The sequence below is a fragment of the Petromyzon marinus genome, chromosome 14 (genome assembly GCF_048934315.1).
Source record: "Petromyzon marinus isolate PM22_M1 ecotype Great Lakes invasive population chromosome 14, UKy_Petmar_22M1.pri1.0, whole genome shotgun sequence".
Taxonomy (NCBI): Eukaryota; Metazoa; Chordata; class Hyperoartia; order Petromyzontiformes; family Petromyzontidae; genus Petromyzon; species Petromyzon marinus.
The window spans coordinates 5,754,133-5,772,091 of record NC_133680.1 but is presented as its reverse complement, the minus strand read 5'-3'; the positions used below and the strand labels follow the sequence as shown (position 1 = coordinate 5,772,091).

The 17,959-nt window shown below is 45.7% G+C and overlaps 1 protein-coding gene across 1 annotated transcript in view; it reads right to left on the bottom strand.

The window, feature by feature from the left end:
• The window catches only part of LOC103091847 (guanine nucleotide-binding protein G(t) subunit alpha-1), a 40,208-nt gene that overhangs the window by 4,582 nt on the left and 17,667 nt on the right, over positions 1-17,959 (bottom strand). The window contains exons 3-6 of the mRNA XM_032954230.2: positions 17,597-17,738; positions 15,287-15,444; positions 14,453-14,581; positions 12,077-12,206 (exon numbers count right to left, since the gene is read on the bottom strand). Coding sequence (XP_032810121.1) covers positions 12,077-12,206; positions 14,453-14,581; positions 15,287-15,444; positions 17,597-17,738 — 559 coding nt within the window. The remainder of the gene's footprint in view (positions 1-12,076; positions 12,207-14,452; positions 14,582-15,286; positions 15,445-17,596; positions 17,739-17,959) is intronic.

The window sequence follows — 17,959 nt, the reverse complement described above, 5'->3', positions numbered from 1 at the left end:
ATGGGTCTGTCTGCACATTTGCATCCCCACCCCTTCTGAATTTGTGCGCATTCGAGTTTACAACTTTGCCTCTCCAAAAGTCACCAGCCATTTCGTGGCTACTGACACAGTCTGTCGCACGCGTTCGCCCGTCACTCATTTACCTGCTGCGTCTGTTTACAAAGACGGCGGTCACCGCATGCTGTGCGCGCGTTCAGGCGCGCTTCTGCGGCCGTCTGGAACGCTCTTCCTTCCGATATCAGGAAGCCCACTGGAGCTATGCACTTTTAAATCATCATCTAGATGAATTAACTCGTTTTACTTTAGAACTGCTCTTCGTGTTTAGTTTGTTGTCCTTCACCCGCAATTCCGATTCGCATGGTTGGCTATTACGGTGCGAAATAAACTCAACACACATACGTACGTGCATGTGTACGTGTCATAAGTGTTACTGACAAGCGAATGGTTTACTTACAGGCCAAGTTTTTGTTGCGGCCAAATAACGAGTGTAAAAAATAATGTTTTACACTTTCTGGCAATAAAACAGGTGGTGTTTAAGATGTTCAAACACCAAAATATAAACCTTTTGCAGGGAATCAGGTCTGTATTATCCACACATACTTGTGGTGAACATGCAAACAAACATGCTCTGATGATATTTGCACTTTCTTTGAAACTGATTGGCCTACACCTGAGACAGCCTTCTCACCAGTGTCAGACCAGAGAACACCAAAAAGTGAACAGTGCAAAGACAATGCACGTATCAGAGCATGAGCTCTTTATGTTTCAATGAGTGCCTTTCACACACGGATACTGCGTGAAACTGAACTGAAGCTGAAAGTAGGCCAGACGTGAAAAAGAAATGTAACGCGCGGAACGCAAATTTTACTTAACGGTTCGTAAAATATTCATGCTGCCCTTTTTTATTTGAAGTCTTTGGAAGAGAACACTAATGCTGCTCACTCTCGGAAAAAAAATATGGTGCAGTCACACGGATGACTATTCCGTGGCAGCTGTACTAATCATGAGGCGGCGGGGATAGAAATATGAAGAAAAAAACGCTGACTACAGCTTCAAAAAAAACTAAAGCCAGCCATCAATCACGTGGCAGAGAAAAGTGAAAAATGAATGCTAAGTGGGCCATGGAATATGACCTTGTATATTACCCAGATTTATGAAAACGGGTTCCAAACGTTCTTCAACCCTGATGTATCGGGACTTGTGCCTCGCCACACCGCTGAGCATCACTGTGGAAAATGATTCAAGGACGCGAGCCCCCTTCCTTTCTGACCTCAAATCCCCGAAAGAATGCGAGGGCACTGACATTGCAACAGGATTTGAAAACAATCCAAATGTGAAAGTTTTAACCTCAAGATATTTTTCGTTAAAAAAAGTATTATTTTTACCAAGGTTTTTTGTTCCTAGGAAACCGACTGCAATGTTTACCGGTAAAGCAGCATGTACAGTATGGGATGGGTTTTTTTTCTTTGGTGTGCCTCGGTGGCGATGTGTTAACTACTTCGCCTGGTATACAGGAGGTCGTGGGTTTGATCCCAACCCTGACGCCTGCTGTATATTTGGAATTTGCGTGTTTTCCCCATGGTCACGTGGCTTTTTCTCCGGGTCCTCCGGTTTTTCCCTCCACATTTAGAAACATGCGTTGAGAGTATTTGACTGCTAAAAATCTCCACCTGCTGATAAGCCACTTCGTTAAGCTATCATTTGTGGCCAGGTCGCTTCTGAAAAAGAGCTGTATAGCTCAGTGGGCTTTATCTGGTAAAATATAAAAAAATAGTTGTTAGTAGTCTTGAAAGCACAGTTTAATCCGTGAAAGCACAGAGTACACACGTGGGGTTACCAGTCGGAGGCCGTACAGCAGGATGCTGCCCTACTCATCTGCACGAGACCAAGTATCTATTCACACACAGAGCAAGTCCGATTATTTTTTTACTCATTGATTTCATTCTGAAAAAAATGCGAGCCAAACTATGGACCACATGATGAATTCCTGGAGAGGAGGAACAGGAAAAAACGATATGAACTCGTCTAAAGCTTTCTCGTCGTGGATAACAAACCTCGACATTGGCACTTAGCTCCTAAACATATTGCTGCCATGCGCCAGACGAGAATAAAAAAATAATTCTGGAAATATCCAAAGGAAACCAATACTTAAAGGAATTGGCTTTATACATGAGTGGGGCTTCTCTGGGTAATGAACGAATGCTTCCGAATGTTTCTAGAACACAACGGCTTCCCAAATTTGTGCACGCCCATCACGGTAACATCCACGGAAACGAGATTCTTTGCGGTATTCCCAATGCAGCTGCGAATTGGGATTCCTGGCCACCATCGGAATTCCCCAATTAGCAACGGCTTTTGCACACTTTTGGGACTGCGGTGCCACATAATTCAAGTCGTGGGGCCATGGTAATGGCAGTTAGACATCCACATTTACAGACCTCCACGTGAATTCCCAGCAGCGTTTCCTGTGTCCTCTTGTGTCGGATAAGCAGACGGGTTTGCATCTCAAAACAGAAATACGTATTAATTTTAGTAACGTTTTGTCGCATGGTGTATATAAAAAAAACACGTTCATTATTAATTCTAAACTATGTTTTATATCAAATGAGGCATTCCCTATTGTTCATAAAGTGCTGTTATTTGGAATGAGCCAAATGAGATACGGTTCATTTGCTGAATTAACAAATTTTGCAGAATTTATCACCAGAATTCCAGCACATGCCAATTATCATCCGCACATTGCATAACGGACGCTGGTTTCCTTTTGTGAATCATCATTAGCAGCAGCCATGATTAACCTCCTGCTGGATGAAGACCTCTCAAAGCCTCCAAGACGTCTCAGGATTTTGCAACGCAATTAATCCACCGAGCACTGGCACGTGAGCTGACTTCATCACGGCGGACGTACTCTCAAGAGGCGTTCCGTTCCTTGGCTACCACTCCACTACCATACTTCACCATCGGACCACGATCCCTGCTAGCCACGACATATCCCGGGCCAAACCCCACTCGCTCTTCCTAACAGTTTGAATCTCCTCCGAACGATCTCCAATCCACGTGTTCCTCTTTGGCACACCAGTCCGGTGAATTTTTTTTATGCTTGACACCGGCACAGTGACTTGGTACCGTGGGTGTCCGTAAAGGGTTCACACATTAATATTCCATTTCGTCATCAATGGAATCGTAGGAGCGAGCAAACACCTGTCAATAAGCAATTTCTCCGCAGCTGTGCGCTCAATATTTTATTAATAAAGCTGCCCTTTTCTGCCAAGCGCTCGGTGGGATTGCCGATCTGCAGTCAAGAGCGTGGTGCTCCCCCCCCTCCCGCATCCTGGGGGTTAAAATCAACAGGGGCAGTGCAGCACATCTGAGTCCGTGCGAATCCACAACAGAGGCAGATACTGCACGCCACACGTGAAGTAGTGAGTGATGTTGCCACATTTGAGGTACAACAACAACAACATAAATCCAGGACATTCCTTGTTTATCAACGAGGGCACCCTCGCCTGAGTTTTCCCTGCTCTTCGTAGTTGCAGCACCTGCTCCCCTTCAGCCCTTGGGCCACGGTGCAGTTGCACCGCCTGCACGCTCGATAGCTAAGCCACTACGTTGGCCGCTCGCCCCGGAATGTTCCGCATCTTCCTGAGCACAGTGAGATGTTGCTGATGTTGTTGTTGTTGCACAGTCCGATTGCCACCGCTGAGGTGCAGAACGTAGGGACATGTCATGGATAGAAGAAGAATATAAAAGATAAGAATAGGTGTAACCCTTTCTGGCAATGAAACAGCTGTTAAGATGTTCAAACGCCAAATATAAACTCTTTGGTTCTTTCGGTAAAGTCACGTAGGTAGAAAAATAATATATTTAAAAGAATAAATATATTAGTATTTTATTAAAATTTTTATTTTAAAAATGTAAATATATATTATTATTTTGTATTGTATTTTTCTACCCACGTGACTTTACCGAAAGAACCAAAGAATATGGATTTCTGCAGTCACGAAAGCTTCAAATCACCGCCAAATATATACTTTTTGCAAGGAATCAAGTCTGCATTAACCACACGTACTTGTGGCAAAACATGCAAACAAACATCCTCTAATAATTATTTTTTGCAACACGTACGTGTGCTTTAATGCAGTAACTTGATTCCTTGCAAAGAGTATCTATTTGGCGTTTGAACATCTTAACAACTGTTTTATTGGCAGGAAAGGAAAAAAAACCTCATATTATTCATCATACTCTGACACTGGCAAAACAAAGGTCCCATCGGAAAGAAAAACGTCTCACAATACCAGAAGAGGGTACAACCACGTGTGACTGCATTGCCTCGAGTGGTTGTATTATTACGCAGGCTGACAGGAAAGCGAAACTTTTAACGTGCCGGCAAGACCGTACAGATTTCCCGGGACAGCTAGCTCAAGGAAAGAAACCAGGAAGAGGTGGCAGCCCTCATTGTGAGGGAAGTAGTTTTATGTTTGCGCGCTTTACTTTTTAAACACCAGCTGATGCCAGACCGTCAAGCGGACAGGGCAACATCGTTGTTTTATAAACTTACATTAGTTAATAAAACTCCATTATTACATGAGTAAGCTGAAACTTTGCTAGGCTTAATATCTCATTAAATGAGCCCGGGGAAAAAAATGTCAGTCATTATGTTGTTTTTTATTGCTGTAGGCCAAAGGTTATAGGTTGGACATAGCTCATTGTCAATACAAAAGGTCACTGGTCCCTTCCGGTGAGATCGATGGAAATTACTCAAAAAGTGCTGTGACTGAGGGACAGACTGACAGACAGATAAAACATTAAATTTCCACTGCAGTCTACAGATAAGCTATGTGGCGTTATGTTTAGATCATTAAACCATGAAATAATACAGCAAGGTGACCATAGGCTTCAGAGATTTCAGTTCTTGGTGTCATCTCTCCTGGCACCTCCGATTCCCCGCACCTCTGATTAGCACGGTTGGCTACATACGGTGCGAAAGAAATTCAACACACATACGTACGTACATGTGTACGTGCCATAAGTGTTATCGACAAGCGAATGGTTTACTTACAGGCTAATTCTTTGTTGCGGCCAAATAGCGAGTGTGAAAAATAAGAATATGTTTTACACTTTCTGGCAATGAAACAGGCGTTAAGATGTTCAAACACATAGATACCTTTTGTAGGGAACTCGGTCTGCATTAACCACACGTACTTGTGTTCAATATACATACGTACCGACAGAGCACCCCTGTGTCCTCTGCTACTAAGCAATGTTTGAGCCCGGTCAGCATATGGATGTGAAACCACTGAGGAAATGTAAGGTGACGAGCATACGACTCTCAGTAAAGAACACGTTCACCACTGGACTTTAGATGCCCTATCCCAACGAGGTAATAGGAGGCACCGTGTTCTCAGAAACGTCATCTTATGATTGAGACATTTACAGTGAATTCGTGTCTCCCCAGTGACCGCCGTGTGAATATTAAAGGTCCTTTGTTGACAGACAATGAGGCTGGGGGAGGGAGGGTAGGGTTGCAATTATTTATCTTGGTGTCCTCATTAGAATCCTATTTCAAAAAAGACCTGAAGCCAAAGTCACACTACTTTGCAAATTAATGACATTAAAACTCCCATAATGGGATTGAATGTCCTTTTGAATGGGATGTTGCGAGTCAATTTAAAAATACAAGTGTCAGAGACGACGCTTTTCATATAAATGCGTGAATAAATTGGTGGAACATCGACACAATATCCATGTGTGCATGGTCACGTAGCACTAGGGTGGTGTTGAGCGTTGTTGGTAGTCTATTTATTGTAGCTTGTCTGTCACATTCCACTTTTCCCATTGTGCTATTGACTTTACGTCATGAGATGAAGCAACCATTTGGAACTGTCACGGAGCAATGAATCCCTGTGTGTTACAGAATGACCCACAGAAAAGGAAATAATAAAATGACTTCTGAGATCCCTTCAAGTGACCTTTTGAATCCACACGACTAAGGCACATTGCATCTCCCCACACGTCCCTATACAGAGACTGTTCATCGCACGACAGACAAGCAAATATATTTCATTCTCAGAGATGGAATTCAGCCAAATTAAGTGAGAAAAACCCAAACTCATTGTGATGGGTTTGTTTTTTGTGTTGTAACTGACGACTTTGGTTGAGATCAACAACTCGCTCCCCATTGAGAATCCAGCCAAATCACAGACAGCTAAAACCTGGACTCGAACCCAGGCTCTCAGCGGTGAATGCGCAGTGCTCTGCTACCGGAACTGCCCGGTCACCTTTTGAGCAAGCACATTCATTTTAGAGTGCATTGGCTCTGGAGGGAAACGTACACCACAGATACCACTCGCTGACATTCGCCGCTGCATGCTGACCAGAAAAATCGTCCTCCACATGTGTAGAAACAAACTTGATTTTAAATTACAGTAAAACAATAAGTGAGCAAGTGGCTCAGGGATCAGAGCAATGAGCCAGCACCATGGAGATTCCCCAGGTTCAAATGTGGATTTCAGTCACTGGTTTATTTAAAATGGATTTTCAAGTTCAGCATCTCACGGTCTTAGCTTTGCACGAAAGCAACCGTATTTAATGTAGTTTTCACGTAATGTGGCTAACTTTCAGCTTCCAAATATATATAAAAAATCAATCGGAGCGCTGTGTTGAACATTTCTACAGCTAGGCACACGGGAAAGTGCAGCGATCTTCAGTGTGGATCAGAGGTCACTTGAAATAAATTGCAGAAGTGGTCCTGTGACACATTTTCCAGTGCGGTCTGTTATCTAACATGTTATGAAGAAAAATCCAAACGGATACCTCATCTCGTGACAGGGCAACAATTGAATAATATTGTAAAAATAATTGAAAAGAACAAAAAAGTTAACGCGCAAAGAGAATTATAAAAAGAGGACTCTTCCAGACCATCTCTTCTCAATATGAAAAAAGTGAAATGAAAAGAAGGAAACACAAATCGAAAATGTTTCTCATACCCTCGGTCTACAAATGTTGGCTACGTACGGTGCGAACTTCTTTCACACCGTACGTAGGCAACCGTGCTAATCGGAGGTGTGGTAAAAAATACAACAAACTTAAACGCAAAAAATCAGTACGAAAGAAATTCGTTGATGTATCTACGAAATTAGTTTATGCATGCAAAAAACACTGGGGTATGGCAAGCAACGTTCACGTTCTCTTTGCGCTGAGGACACGCGGGCACCACATCGGGCTCTGCTGGCCCGGTTAAAATGAGCGTAAATAGGCGACACGCCGGAAGGGCCGTGCGCTAACACATCCGGCTTAAAAATACCCATCCATTTTCCACCTTTTAGGAAGGCGCGTGCTCACGTACGCGGCCAGACGGGCGGCGAGAAAGGTTTGGAGAATCGCAATCGGTGACGCCGCCGTCGGCGCGTCGATGTCGCATCAAACAGTCGCTTGCAACGACGGCATCGACATTTCAACGAAACGCAAGACGGGTGCCAGCTCAGGTTGCCGGGCGCGGGGCTCAAACTGCATATTCCACGTCGCGTTAGGAGGCACCTGAGGGACGGCATAATACGTTTTTGTTATTTTCCCTTTGCCTTTCATTCATTCCATCAACCGAATGAGCTGTAAGAGGCAATCGCGGCACAAACCCGACTCATCAGAAATGCCGCGGCAATTTTCCTCGCTCAGAGGGCGCGTGCTTCGAGCGCGCGCCGTTTGGAAGGTTCGAATGGTTTCAGAGTCGCTCTTAAACCTTAGATTGGAATCCCATTTCTCTATTAAACCGCCTCACGTGTTTAGTTTGCCGTCCTTCCGCCGCACCTCCGATGAGCACGGTTGGCTACGTACGGTGCGACAGAAGTTCAACATGCACGCTTCATGCTGCTTTTAATACAAAGCGATATTACCACAATGTAGCATACAATGCAAGCTGTCTCATTCACGTCCAGTATTAATCCTATATGTTACATGACTGGACGTACACTGAATGCTTTGGTGGAGCAGCGATGCAGCGGTTAGCACGCTGCGCTACGAACCTGTTGACCTGAGTTTGATTTTCAATCGTGGCTAACGTTAGTGGCGAATTATATTTGAAAGAGTCCTGGACCCTGAACCCCCCACCACCTCAACTTCACCAACCCACACTGACCAGCATGGTGAAGTATGGCCAAACGTCCGACTGACATGCTGTGGGGGGGGGGGGGCATTCATCCAGCAGTTGATTTACAATGCGTTGCAAACTTATTATGATTGTAATATTTATGCAACCGAATGTTTAAGTTGCGCTTCACATGTGGGTAAAGCCAGCAGTCCTGTCAAGCACAGCACAGAGCCCTTGTGCTTTCGAAAAGCCTGATGTTCCCACTTGTTTTAAGAGTTAAACATATGGCCATGTCGAGTGCGTTACGCTTTTAAGAGTACCGCAGTTCCCCAATAGCTATCACTGTGGATAAATGCATGAAGAACGCGACGTTTTCGAACAGTTTGAGTGCATAGAGGATTGTTCTACGAATGGATTCACATTATTTCAGGAGACATTTTTTTGTAATGACTTAAGAATGACGTAGAATGACGTCAATGCACTCAAGTGGCACAAACCACAAACTCCTTTCGAGATCAATTCTCATTAAATCCTGTTTACATCGAGCATTATTATGATAATCTCTTGGCCTATGCAGGAAATCATGTTTCAGTGTTTGTTACGTCTTAGGGAAAAGGAGTGATGATTATTATTATCACTGTTTTTTTTTTAAGCCGGGATTTTAATACGATCATCCATAAAACAAATACTGCGGAATTGAAGCTGACATTTTGGCTAATGGCGTTATTCATGAGATCACTGTAAGGTATTTGTTGTTATGTTGCAGCAGCAGCTGATGAGGAATTGTCAGGTTTAGCATCAGCCGCAGTTCATTATGCATTGCCTAGGAAAATCGATGTGGGTTCGTGCGTCCCGTGCGTCTGTGTGTCTCTGCATCCGTATCCGTGCATGCACATGCGCGAGTTTGATTTTCTAAATTATTTATGCACAACAGGATGACTAAAAATATCTATTTATCATTTTTTTTATCTATCATTTTTGATGAAAATAACGGCACAATTTTAATCTCCTCCCACCCTGCTGGTCGGGCATCTCGTCGAAGGTTTAACGTATATATACAGTGAGGGAAAAAAGTATTTGATCCCCTGCTGATTTTGTACGTTTGCCCACTGACAAAGAAATGATCAGTCTATAATTTTAATGGTAGGTTTATTTGAACAGTGAGAGACAGAATAACAACAAAAACATCCAGAAAAACGCATGTCAAAAATGTTATAAATTGATTTGCATTTTAATGAGGGAAATACGTATTTGACCCCCTCTCAATCAGAAAGATTTCTGGCTCCCAGGTGTATTTTATACAGGTAACAAGCTGAGATTAGGAGCAGACTCTTAAAGGGAGTGCTCCTAATCTCAGTTTGGTACCTGTATAAGAGGCACCTGTCCACAGAAGCAACCAATCAATCAGATTCCAAACTCTCCACCATGGCCAAGACCAAAGAACTCTCCAAGGATGTCAGGGACAAGATTGTAGACCTACACAAGGCAGGAATGGGCTACAAGACCATTGCCAAGCAGCTTGGTGAGAAGGTGACAACAGATGGTGCGATTATTCGCAAATGGAAGAAACACAAAAGAACTGTCAATCTCCCTCGGCCTAGGGCTCCATGCAAGATCTCACCTCGTGGAGTTGCAATGATCATGAGAACGGTGAGGAATCAGCCCAGAACTACACGGAAGGATCTTGTCAATGATCTCAAGGCAGCTGGGACCATAGTCACCAAGAAAACAATTGGTAATGCACTATGCCGTGAAGGACTGAAATCCTGCAGCGCCCGCAAGGTTCCCCTGCTCAAGAAAGCACATATACATGCCCGTCTGAAGTTTGCCAATGAACATCTGAATGATTCAGAGGACAACTGGGTGAAAGTGTTGTGGTCAGATGAGACCAAAATGGAGCTCTTTGGCATCAACTCAATTCGTCGTGTTTTGAGGAGGAGGAATGCTGCCTATGACCCCAAGAACACCATCCCCACCGTCAAACATGGAGGTGGAAACATTATGCTTTGGGGGTGTTTTTCTGCTAACGGAACAGGACAACTTCACCGCATCAAAGGGATGATAGACGGGGCCATGTACCGTCAAATCTTGGGTGAGAACCTCCTTCCCTCAGCCAGGGCATTGAAAATGGGTCGTGGATGGGTATTCCAGCATGACAATGACCCAAAACACACGGCCAAGGTAACAAAGGAGTGGCTCAAGAAGAAGCACATTAAGGTCCTGGAGTGGCCTAGCCAGTCTCCAGACCTTAATCCCATAGAAAATCTGTGGAGGGAGCTGAAGGTTCGAGTTGCCAAACGTCAGCCTCGAAACCTTAATGACTTGGAGAAAATCTGCAAAGAGGAGTGGGACAAAATCCCTCCTGAGATGTGTGCAAACCTGGTGGCCAACTACAAGAAACGTCTGACCTCTGTGATTGCCAACAAGGGTTTTGCCACCAAGTACTAAGTCATGTTTTCCAGAGGGGTCAAATACTTATTTCCCTCATAACATTTTTGACATGCGTTTTTCTGGATTTTTTTGTTGTTATTCTGTCTCTGACTGTTCAAATAAACCTACCATTAAAATTATAGACTGATCATTTCTTTGTCAGTGGGCAAACGTACAAAATCAGCTGGGGATCAAATACTTTTTTCCCTCACTGAATATCACGAACAGATGGGAAGTTATTGTCAAGAAAATTATGAAGAGACAGGAAGTCCACCTTTCTCTTTAAAATATTGTGTTCACCCATCAGCCTACAGCTCTTCCGCACCAATGTTTTTCAACTGCTTTTTTTTTCAAGGAAAATTCTGAACCTCTTTTGACCTTCAGGGCCTCGTCTGCAGAGTCAGACCTGTTAAACTACTGCTGCTGCTGGCTTGCCAGGTGTTATTGGCAGGTGCACTCCACCTTCACGATGGGGCTGTGTTCACAAATAAAAGACGTACTGTATTTAAAAAATATCACATATGCACTTTCAGTGGTGCTTTGTTGGTAACAAATTAAATAAATATGTTTCCACCCATCTCTCCACGTACAAATAATACATTGTGGCCCAACAACCTTTAGGAACTTGCTGCTGGGTTGCTTAATGTCATTGCCAAGCACGCTCCATGAAAAAACCGTGGGACACGTTCAGTGCGGCCCACCCTAAACCGCATCCACTGCACAAAACCGTGGCAGATGCGGATACCTGATGCACAAGTGGAAAATGTAAAACTCTCCGGTGTGCGACTGTGGTCATCCAGAACAGACCGTACAACATGTAACGACGTAATGCCCGATCCACAAATACGGAGGAGACATCAACAGCGACGCACTCCGCTGCTCCTGACGCGGCTGTCTGGCTTGACCACCTGAATGTGAAATTGTACTTGTTGTTGCTCTGCGTCTACAGCAGCCACGCGAGAGAAGAACGAGTGCAAAAATAGACACGTGGCCTAATTGGGACCACGGTGTTGCACGTAGGGTGCGAACGGCTCCGGCTGATGGCGGGCGTGCATGACGGCAATCTAGCTTTTGAACCCCTCTCTCCCTTTCGAGCCCCGGGGGGCTTACGTGGCTGGGTGAGGCAGCGGCAGCGGCGCCGCAACAGGACATAATGAATCTGCGTATCTATGTGATTGAGCAGTGATCCAGCAGTGATCGAGCTGAGACATTTTGAATACGTGTGTCAATGTGATCGAGGAATGATTGAGCTGTGGCATTTTGAATACTTGTGTCTATGCATTTGAGCAGTGATCTAGTCGTGATCGAGCATTGATTGAGCTTTTGATCGTTTTGTTGCTGAAATATCAGTATCGTTTCTGACGATTTCTATTCCAGTAATCCTTATTGCGGCAAGCAGGACACACCCCGAATAAAAACGCATTTGGGCAAAATCCCAATTACTCCATATACAGGCCTGATAATTGACATAATTTAGCATTAATTATTCCACGAATTCATCATGCCCTGTTGCAGTGCACGGAGGCTCCTCGGTGGGTATTTGCCGCGGCGTTTCAAACTCACCACTTCGTCGTCCTCCACCAGCACCATGTCATACGCGCTGAGGGCTGCGCAGAAGATGATGCAGGTGACGCCCTCGAAGCAGTGGATCCACTTCTTCCGCTCCGACCGCTGACCTCCCACGTCAAACATCCTGTGCGGCAACAACCGACCGCTTTATTCTGCGGAGGACATGGCAGCTCTGCGCTTCTACCGCATCGCTCGTGAACATCAAGCTATGACACTTTGAATACGTGTGCCTACTTGATGGAGCAGTGATCGTGCTATGACATTTTAAATACGTCTGCCTATATGATCGAGCAGTGGTCAAGCTATGACATTTTTAATACGTGTGTCTACGTGATCGAGCAGTGATCGAGCTATGTTCGAGCATTGATCATGAGTGATGTCATAAGTTTCTCGTTGTCATGCAGTAGTACATTGGTTCGTTCATTTCTCTGCTTTGTCCCTGTGTTGTTATTGTCGGTACGCATTTATGAATTTTGTTGCAACTTTGTTTCGTGTTTTATTTCGCATCTCCGTATGAATTTGTTTTGCGGTTGTACAAACTTTAGCTGTGATATTCTCGACAGATTCCCTCATGGAGACGAAACGCTTTTTTGTATATACTGTAATACAGTGAGAATAACACCTTATTTGTCCTTGAAAATGGCATGTAGCATATGCTTTTAAAACACAATTCAGAATGCAATTCATCAACACATACGTATACACTTTTTGCAGACAAGTGAACAATTATATTTCCATGGCTTGCATCCTTGGTGTGCTTACTAATCATCGCTTTTAATGTCTGACATTTGTTTGTTTATTGTAGTAAGACCTTGCCAGTGCAAGGTGGAGCTGGCACATTGGGAGGAATGCCAGCTCAGACTAGGAATGCACTATGCACTTGGCAAAAAGTGAAAACTGGAGCCAAACCAAAGCAACTTGTTTGAGTCTTTGCTGGCTGAATCAGTTCGTCGTATACAAGTATGTATGTTGAACTTCTTTCGCACCATACGTAGCCAACCGTGCTAAACGGAAGTGCGGCAGGCTAAACCAATGAATGTAAACAACAATTGGTAGGCTCGAGAAACTGTGGCTGAGACGACTCGCAAATACGAAGTTTCCCCATAAGCTGTTGGGGCAACTGCTGTTAGCGAGCACCAATGAAAGCCAGCCACAGCATACGAGTGGGTGGTGTGGCCGACACCATACCCAGCTGCCTCTGTCTCCCCCAATGCTGATGTTCACACACCGCACCAGGTACTCATTTGTGGCTGAGGCGACCTAGGGGAGGCCCAGGACCGGTTCAGATAATCGTCACCGGTGTTGGCCATGAGCGGGAATCGAACTCGGGTCGCCGGGTTCGTAGTGTAGCGCGCTAACTGCTACACTGCCACTCCCCACTGCTGAGACCACTCGCGCACGAACGCACACACATTCATGGAGGAGCACGTGGCTTTCTAATTATGCAGCGTCTCACTACATAATTAGAAAGCCGTAATTAGGTATACGCAGTCTGTACCTTGTTTACGCAAACAAAGTTTTCAGGAAGTAAAGCAAACATTAAAAAAATTGTGCTAACGCAAAATTCATTTGTACTATCTGCAGGGAATTTTTTTGTATTATATATTGTGGAAACTATTATTGCAGTTAAAGTTTTTTTTTTCATATATACGAAAAGCCAGAGATATTGATCACATAGGAGGTTGGCTGGGTGACTCGGAGGGATAATAGCAGGTCAGATACCGAGCTGGCATCGCTCAGATCCTGGGTTTGATGGGTAACCACCACCCATGATTAAACCGGATGCTCAACCGTAGTGCATTGAGGTCTCGGCTTAGTCATCAATGTCTGTACAAAAATAGCAAAGTACATCTGATATTATAATTTAATTTGGCTTACTATAGCCCCGTGAGGTCAAACTCGAGGTGGAAGGTGTGCGATAGGTGCGTTGGGTTGATCAAAAAAGGTGACCAAATTATGGAGCATGCGGTTGGTCTGTTTTCATGCGGACAGCCACTGGCGTCTCGACTGTCATCCGTCTCTCTACTTTTGCCTGTCCTTGACCAACTTGTCAGGTGTCGTACAGCCTTAGTAGTCCACGTGATGGCAGCGGCAACGATTGAAATGGGGCCCCCTGTCCAATTTCCCGTCCATTTCATAGCCTAGTGCCCGCGCGCCCTGGCACCACTGCGGTTGCACCGTCTGTACACTCGACAGCAAAGTTGCCGATCCAACAAAAAAGTCCCACACAGACTCGGCTGGCCCATTGGGGTTGCCAACTCTGAGTCACATAATTTTTTATTATTATTAAACGCGACGTGTCATGGAAAGAAGAGGTGTGACCCTGATTAAACCCAGACAGGTTGGCATCCGCAGTGGCCTGTGCTGCACCTGAAGTGCAGGTCCTTGAAGCTGAACTGCGTCTCGATGATGCCGGTCGTTTTGACTCTGGACCGCAGGACGTCCTGCTCGGTGGGGAGGTATCCCGGCTGCACCAGGCGGTCGATGTCGGTCAGGTAGCTGCGCGGCAGGAGCACGCACGGCACCGACCTTAGAGACGTGGCGCGGGCTGCAGCTGGACACATCTCCGCTCTGCCATCTCTGTCCTCATTTTAAACAGGCTCTCTTAAAAATCACAACATTCTAAGTGCGAATATAATTTTACAAACGTGATTGTTTTTTTGTTTGTTTTAATCTGTAATTGTGGAATGCTTTGATATTGTCAAGCCAGCTCAATGGGCTTTGCTCGGTGGGGAATACACTTCTGCACTTCTTCTTCTGAACATCAATGGCTGTAAGGGATGATGGCCGTTGGACGAGACTGGTGACGAAGTGGCATCCAAGAAGAGGCGAACGTCGCCTGAGAGGACCGCGCCTCAGAAGTCCAAAGTTTGAGTTGCGTGGCCAAAATCGCACGACTGTGGCTTGCCTTTAAACGTCCATTTGTGAAAGGGGGTGTGCGCGTCGGCCTGTTGATTCGCACATCTCTCGATGGGAAATTAAAGGCGACGCACCAAAACGACCCCCCCCCCCCGCCACCACCAAACATCTGAGTATCTGATAGTCTGGAGAATGCCGTGAGTGACGATGACGGACGTATGCGCGTCGAAAACTTCGCCCGCACCGTGCGTAGCCAAGCTTTGCTCATCGGAGGTTTTTGCGAACGATGGACGGTCGCAGCGACGAGTTACGCATCAAGCCCAGAGAAGGGGTGGCGGCACTCACTACTCGGCGGAGTCGTTGAGCTGGTACTCGGAGGCGCGGTCGAAGCACACCTGGATCCCCGAGTCTGTCCACAGGCGCTTGATGATGAGGTAGAGCTCCTGTGGCATTGTGCCCTCGTCGATCGAGTCCGCCAGGTTCTGCAGCTGCCTGGCGTCGTCCTGCACGCAGCACGACGCGCGCACGCTCGCGCGGCGCGGGGAGCGGTGGTGCAGCGGTTAGCGCTGCGACGGCGCTACGAACCTGGCGACGCGGGTTCGATGCCCGCTCACGGCCCACACCCAGTGACGATTGTCTGAATCGGTCCTGGGCTTCCCCTAGGTCGACTCAGCCTCAAACGAGTACCCGATGCGATGTGTGGTAAACGTCGCCCCTGGGGAGACAAAGGCGGTCGGGCGTGGTGCCGGCCACCAACCGCCTTGTGTGCCATGCCGGCCTTCATAGGTGCTTGCTAACAGAACTTGCCCCTTCAGTCTGTTAAGGCTATATGGGGGATCTTTGCCTTTGTTTGAATGGCGTAGTGGTTAGCACGCTGCACTACGAACCCGTCACGGTGAAAGCCAGTGACGATTATCTGAATCGGTCCTGGGCCTCCTCTAGGTCGGCTCAGCCTCAATTGAGTACCTGGTACGATGTGTAAAAACATTGCCACGACAGGAGACAAAGGAGGCAAAAGGTGATATCCACCCACCCACTCGTGTTCCGTGTCGGCCTTAATAGGTGCTCGCTAAAAGCACTTGCCCCAACAGTCTCTTAAGGCTATATGGGGGGGGGGTTCTTTATGCACAAAGGCGCGGACATTCGGGTGACGTGGTAACTCGGCTGATCTTCAGCAGACGACGCGTGAAAAAGCATCAAGGCTCATTCCCAGGATGCTGCTCTGTCAGTTGCAGTCATTTCCCATCATTATTGACATCATCATCACCATCGTCAAGAGCGGCAAGAGCAACGTAATCATCATCAGCAGCAGGTTATCATCAGCAGGCCATCATCAGCAGTAGCAGAATTATCGTCTTCATCATCAGCATCATCAGCAGCAGCACATTCATCATCAGCAGCAGCAGCATCGGCATTGCCATAATTGTCATCACCATTGATCAGCATCATACTTTATCATTACACGTAATTTTCTCAAAGTACAGATGAGGCATTGATAAAATAGGAAAATTCAATAACGGAAATGAATATACTGTGACATGCTCTGCATTTTTTTCCCCATGGAAACAAACATTTATGAATCGTTTAATTCATAGCTTAAATGCACAGTTTCTTGTAACAAGTGCCCTTGTGCGCATTTATTTTTTTCATCTGAAAATGTCAATGGCTGAATTGTTAATGGAAAACCGTTCCATAACTTTGTTGCTGCTTGTGCGAACACTGCATGCACACCGACCTCTGACACTGCGTCACTATAACACAGCACCGAGTTAAGCTCACAAACCCATGCTTCCTGTCTGCCAAATCCCACTCGGTCAGGCAACGCTTTTGCCATTACAAAGCTTAAATGCTACGAATAGACTGCTTGGTAATTACCTGGAATTTTACTTGCCTTGGCACTTTGACATAAGCTTCAAGTGGGACGTGGCATTCAGATGAATTCCCAAAATATGAGTCTGCGACAGCAAATCCCATTACCGGTGACTTCTGGCTTGCTTTTCACACCGTGAGACCTGGCATCGCTCACCGTACGCCAACCGCGGTGACTTTGACGGAACGAACCTGATTCGTCACACAGTGGTTTGTGCTCTGGCATGTGTGACCTTGCGTTCGATAACCTCTGGACACGGGTGGCCAAGTGACTCAGAGGTCAGAGCGCCACTGAGCTGGCACTGCCTAAGATCGTGCATTTGTATGTCTGGGTTTCTTTGCGAACTGGGATTAAAATGGGTGCTCAAGTCTGGTGAGCTGGTGGCTGGTCTCAGCCAGGACACCAATGAATACACACACACAAAAAACATAATTTTAAATTAGCTTTTAGGCTTAAAATGTTACGAACAAAATATTTCTGAGAATTAAAAAAGAGCAATTCATCGTCATGTGATGCGTGTGGGAAAGTAGAGCACCTTTAGTGCAGATACAATATCACTTAAAGGGATCTCGGAACTAGCTCTGTAATATCACCTTCCACGGGCTCTTTCTCGAACAAGGCGAAATGCTCTGCGAGAGTTCGGAATGAACGCCTCGCCTCATGACAACGGTAGAACTGTAATGAAATTGGGAACGACGATTGGGAAGGAAAAAAAAAGGGTCGTAGAAAGTACCATATTATGGACATACCAAAACAGCCGACACTCGAATAAAAATGATACTAACCATGCGTGCTGAGTCCCCGAAGTCTATGCTCAGGGTGCCCATCGCTCGCACAATAGCCAGGATGGACTGCAAAGTGTTGCTGTAGATGATGGCAATGAACTCCATGCATTCTTCAATGGAGTAACCCGATTGATGGATAATTCTGGAGAGACACGAAAGACGAATGCATCCGTGAGCGTGGTGCATGTGCGCACGCGCTCACGAATTAATAGAGTTCATTTGAACGGAAGATGACGGATGCTACCGTTATTTTTCGCGTGGCAGTGAATTAACCTCGGTTACACTGTGACGCCTATGACCAAATGACCTGACATTCACTCGGTTTCCTCAGATTACAGAAGCTAATTAGGGTTTGACCAGGTC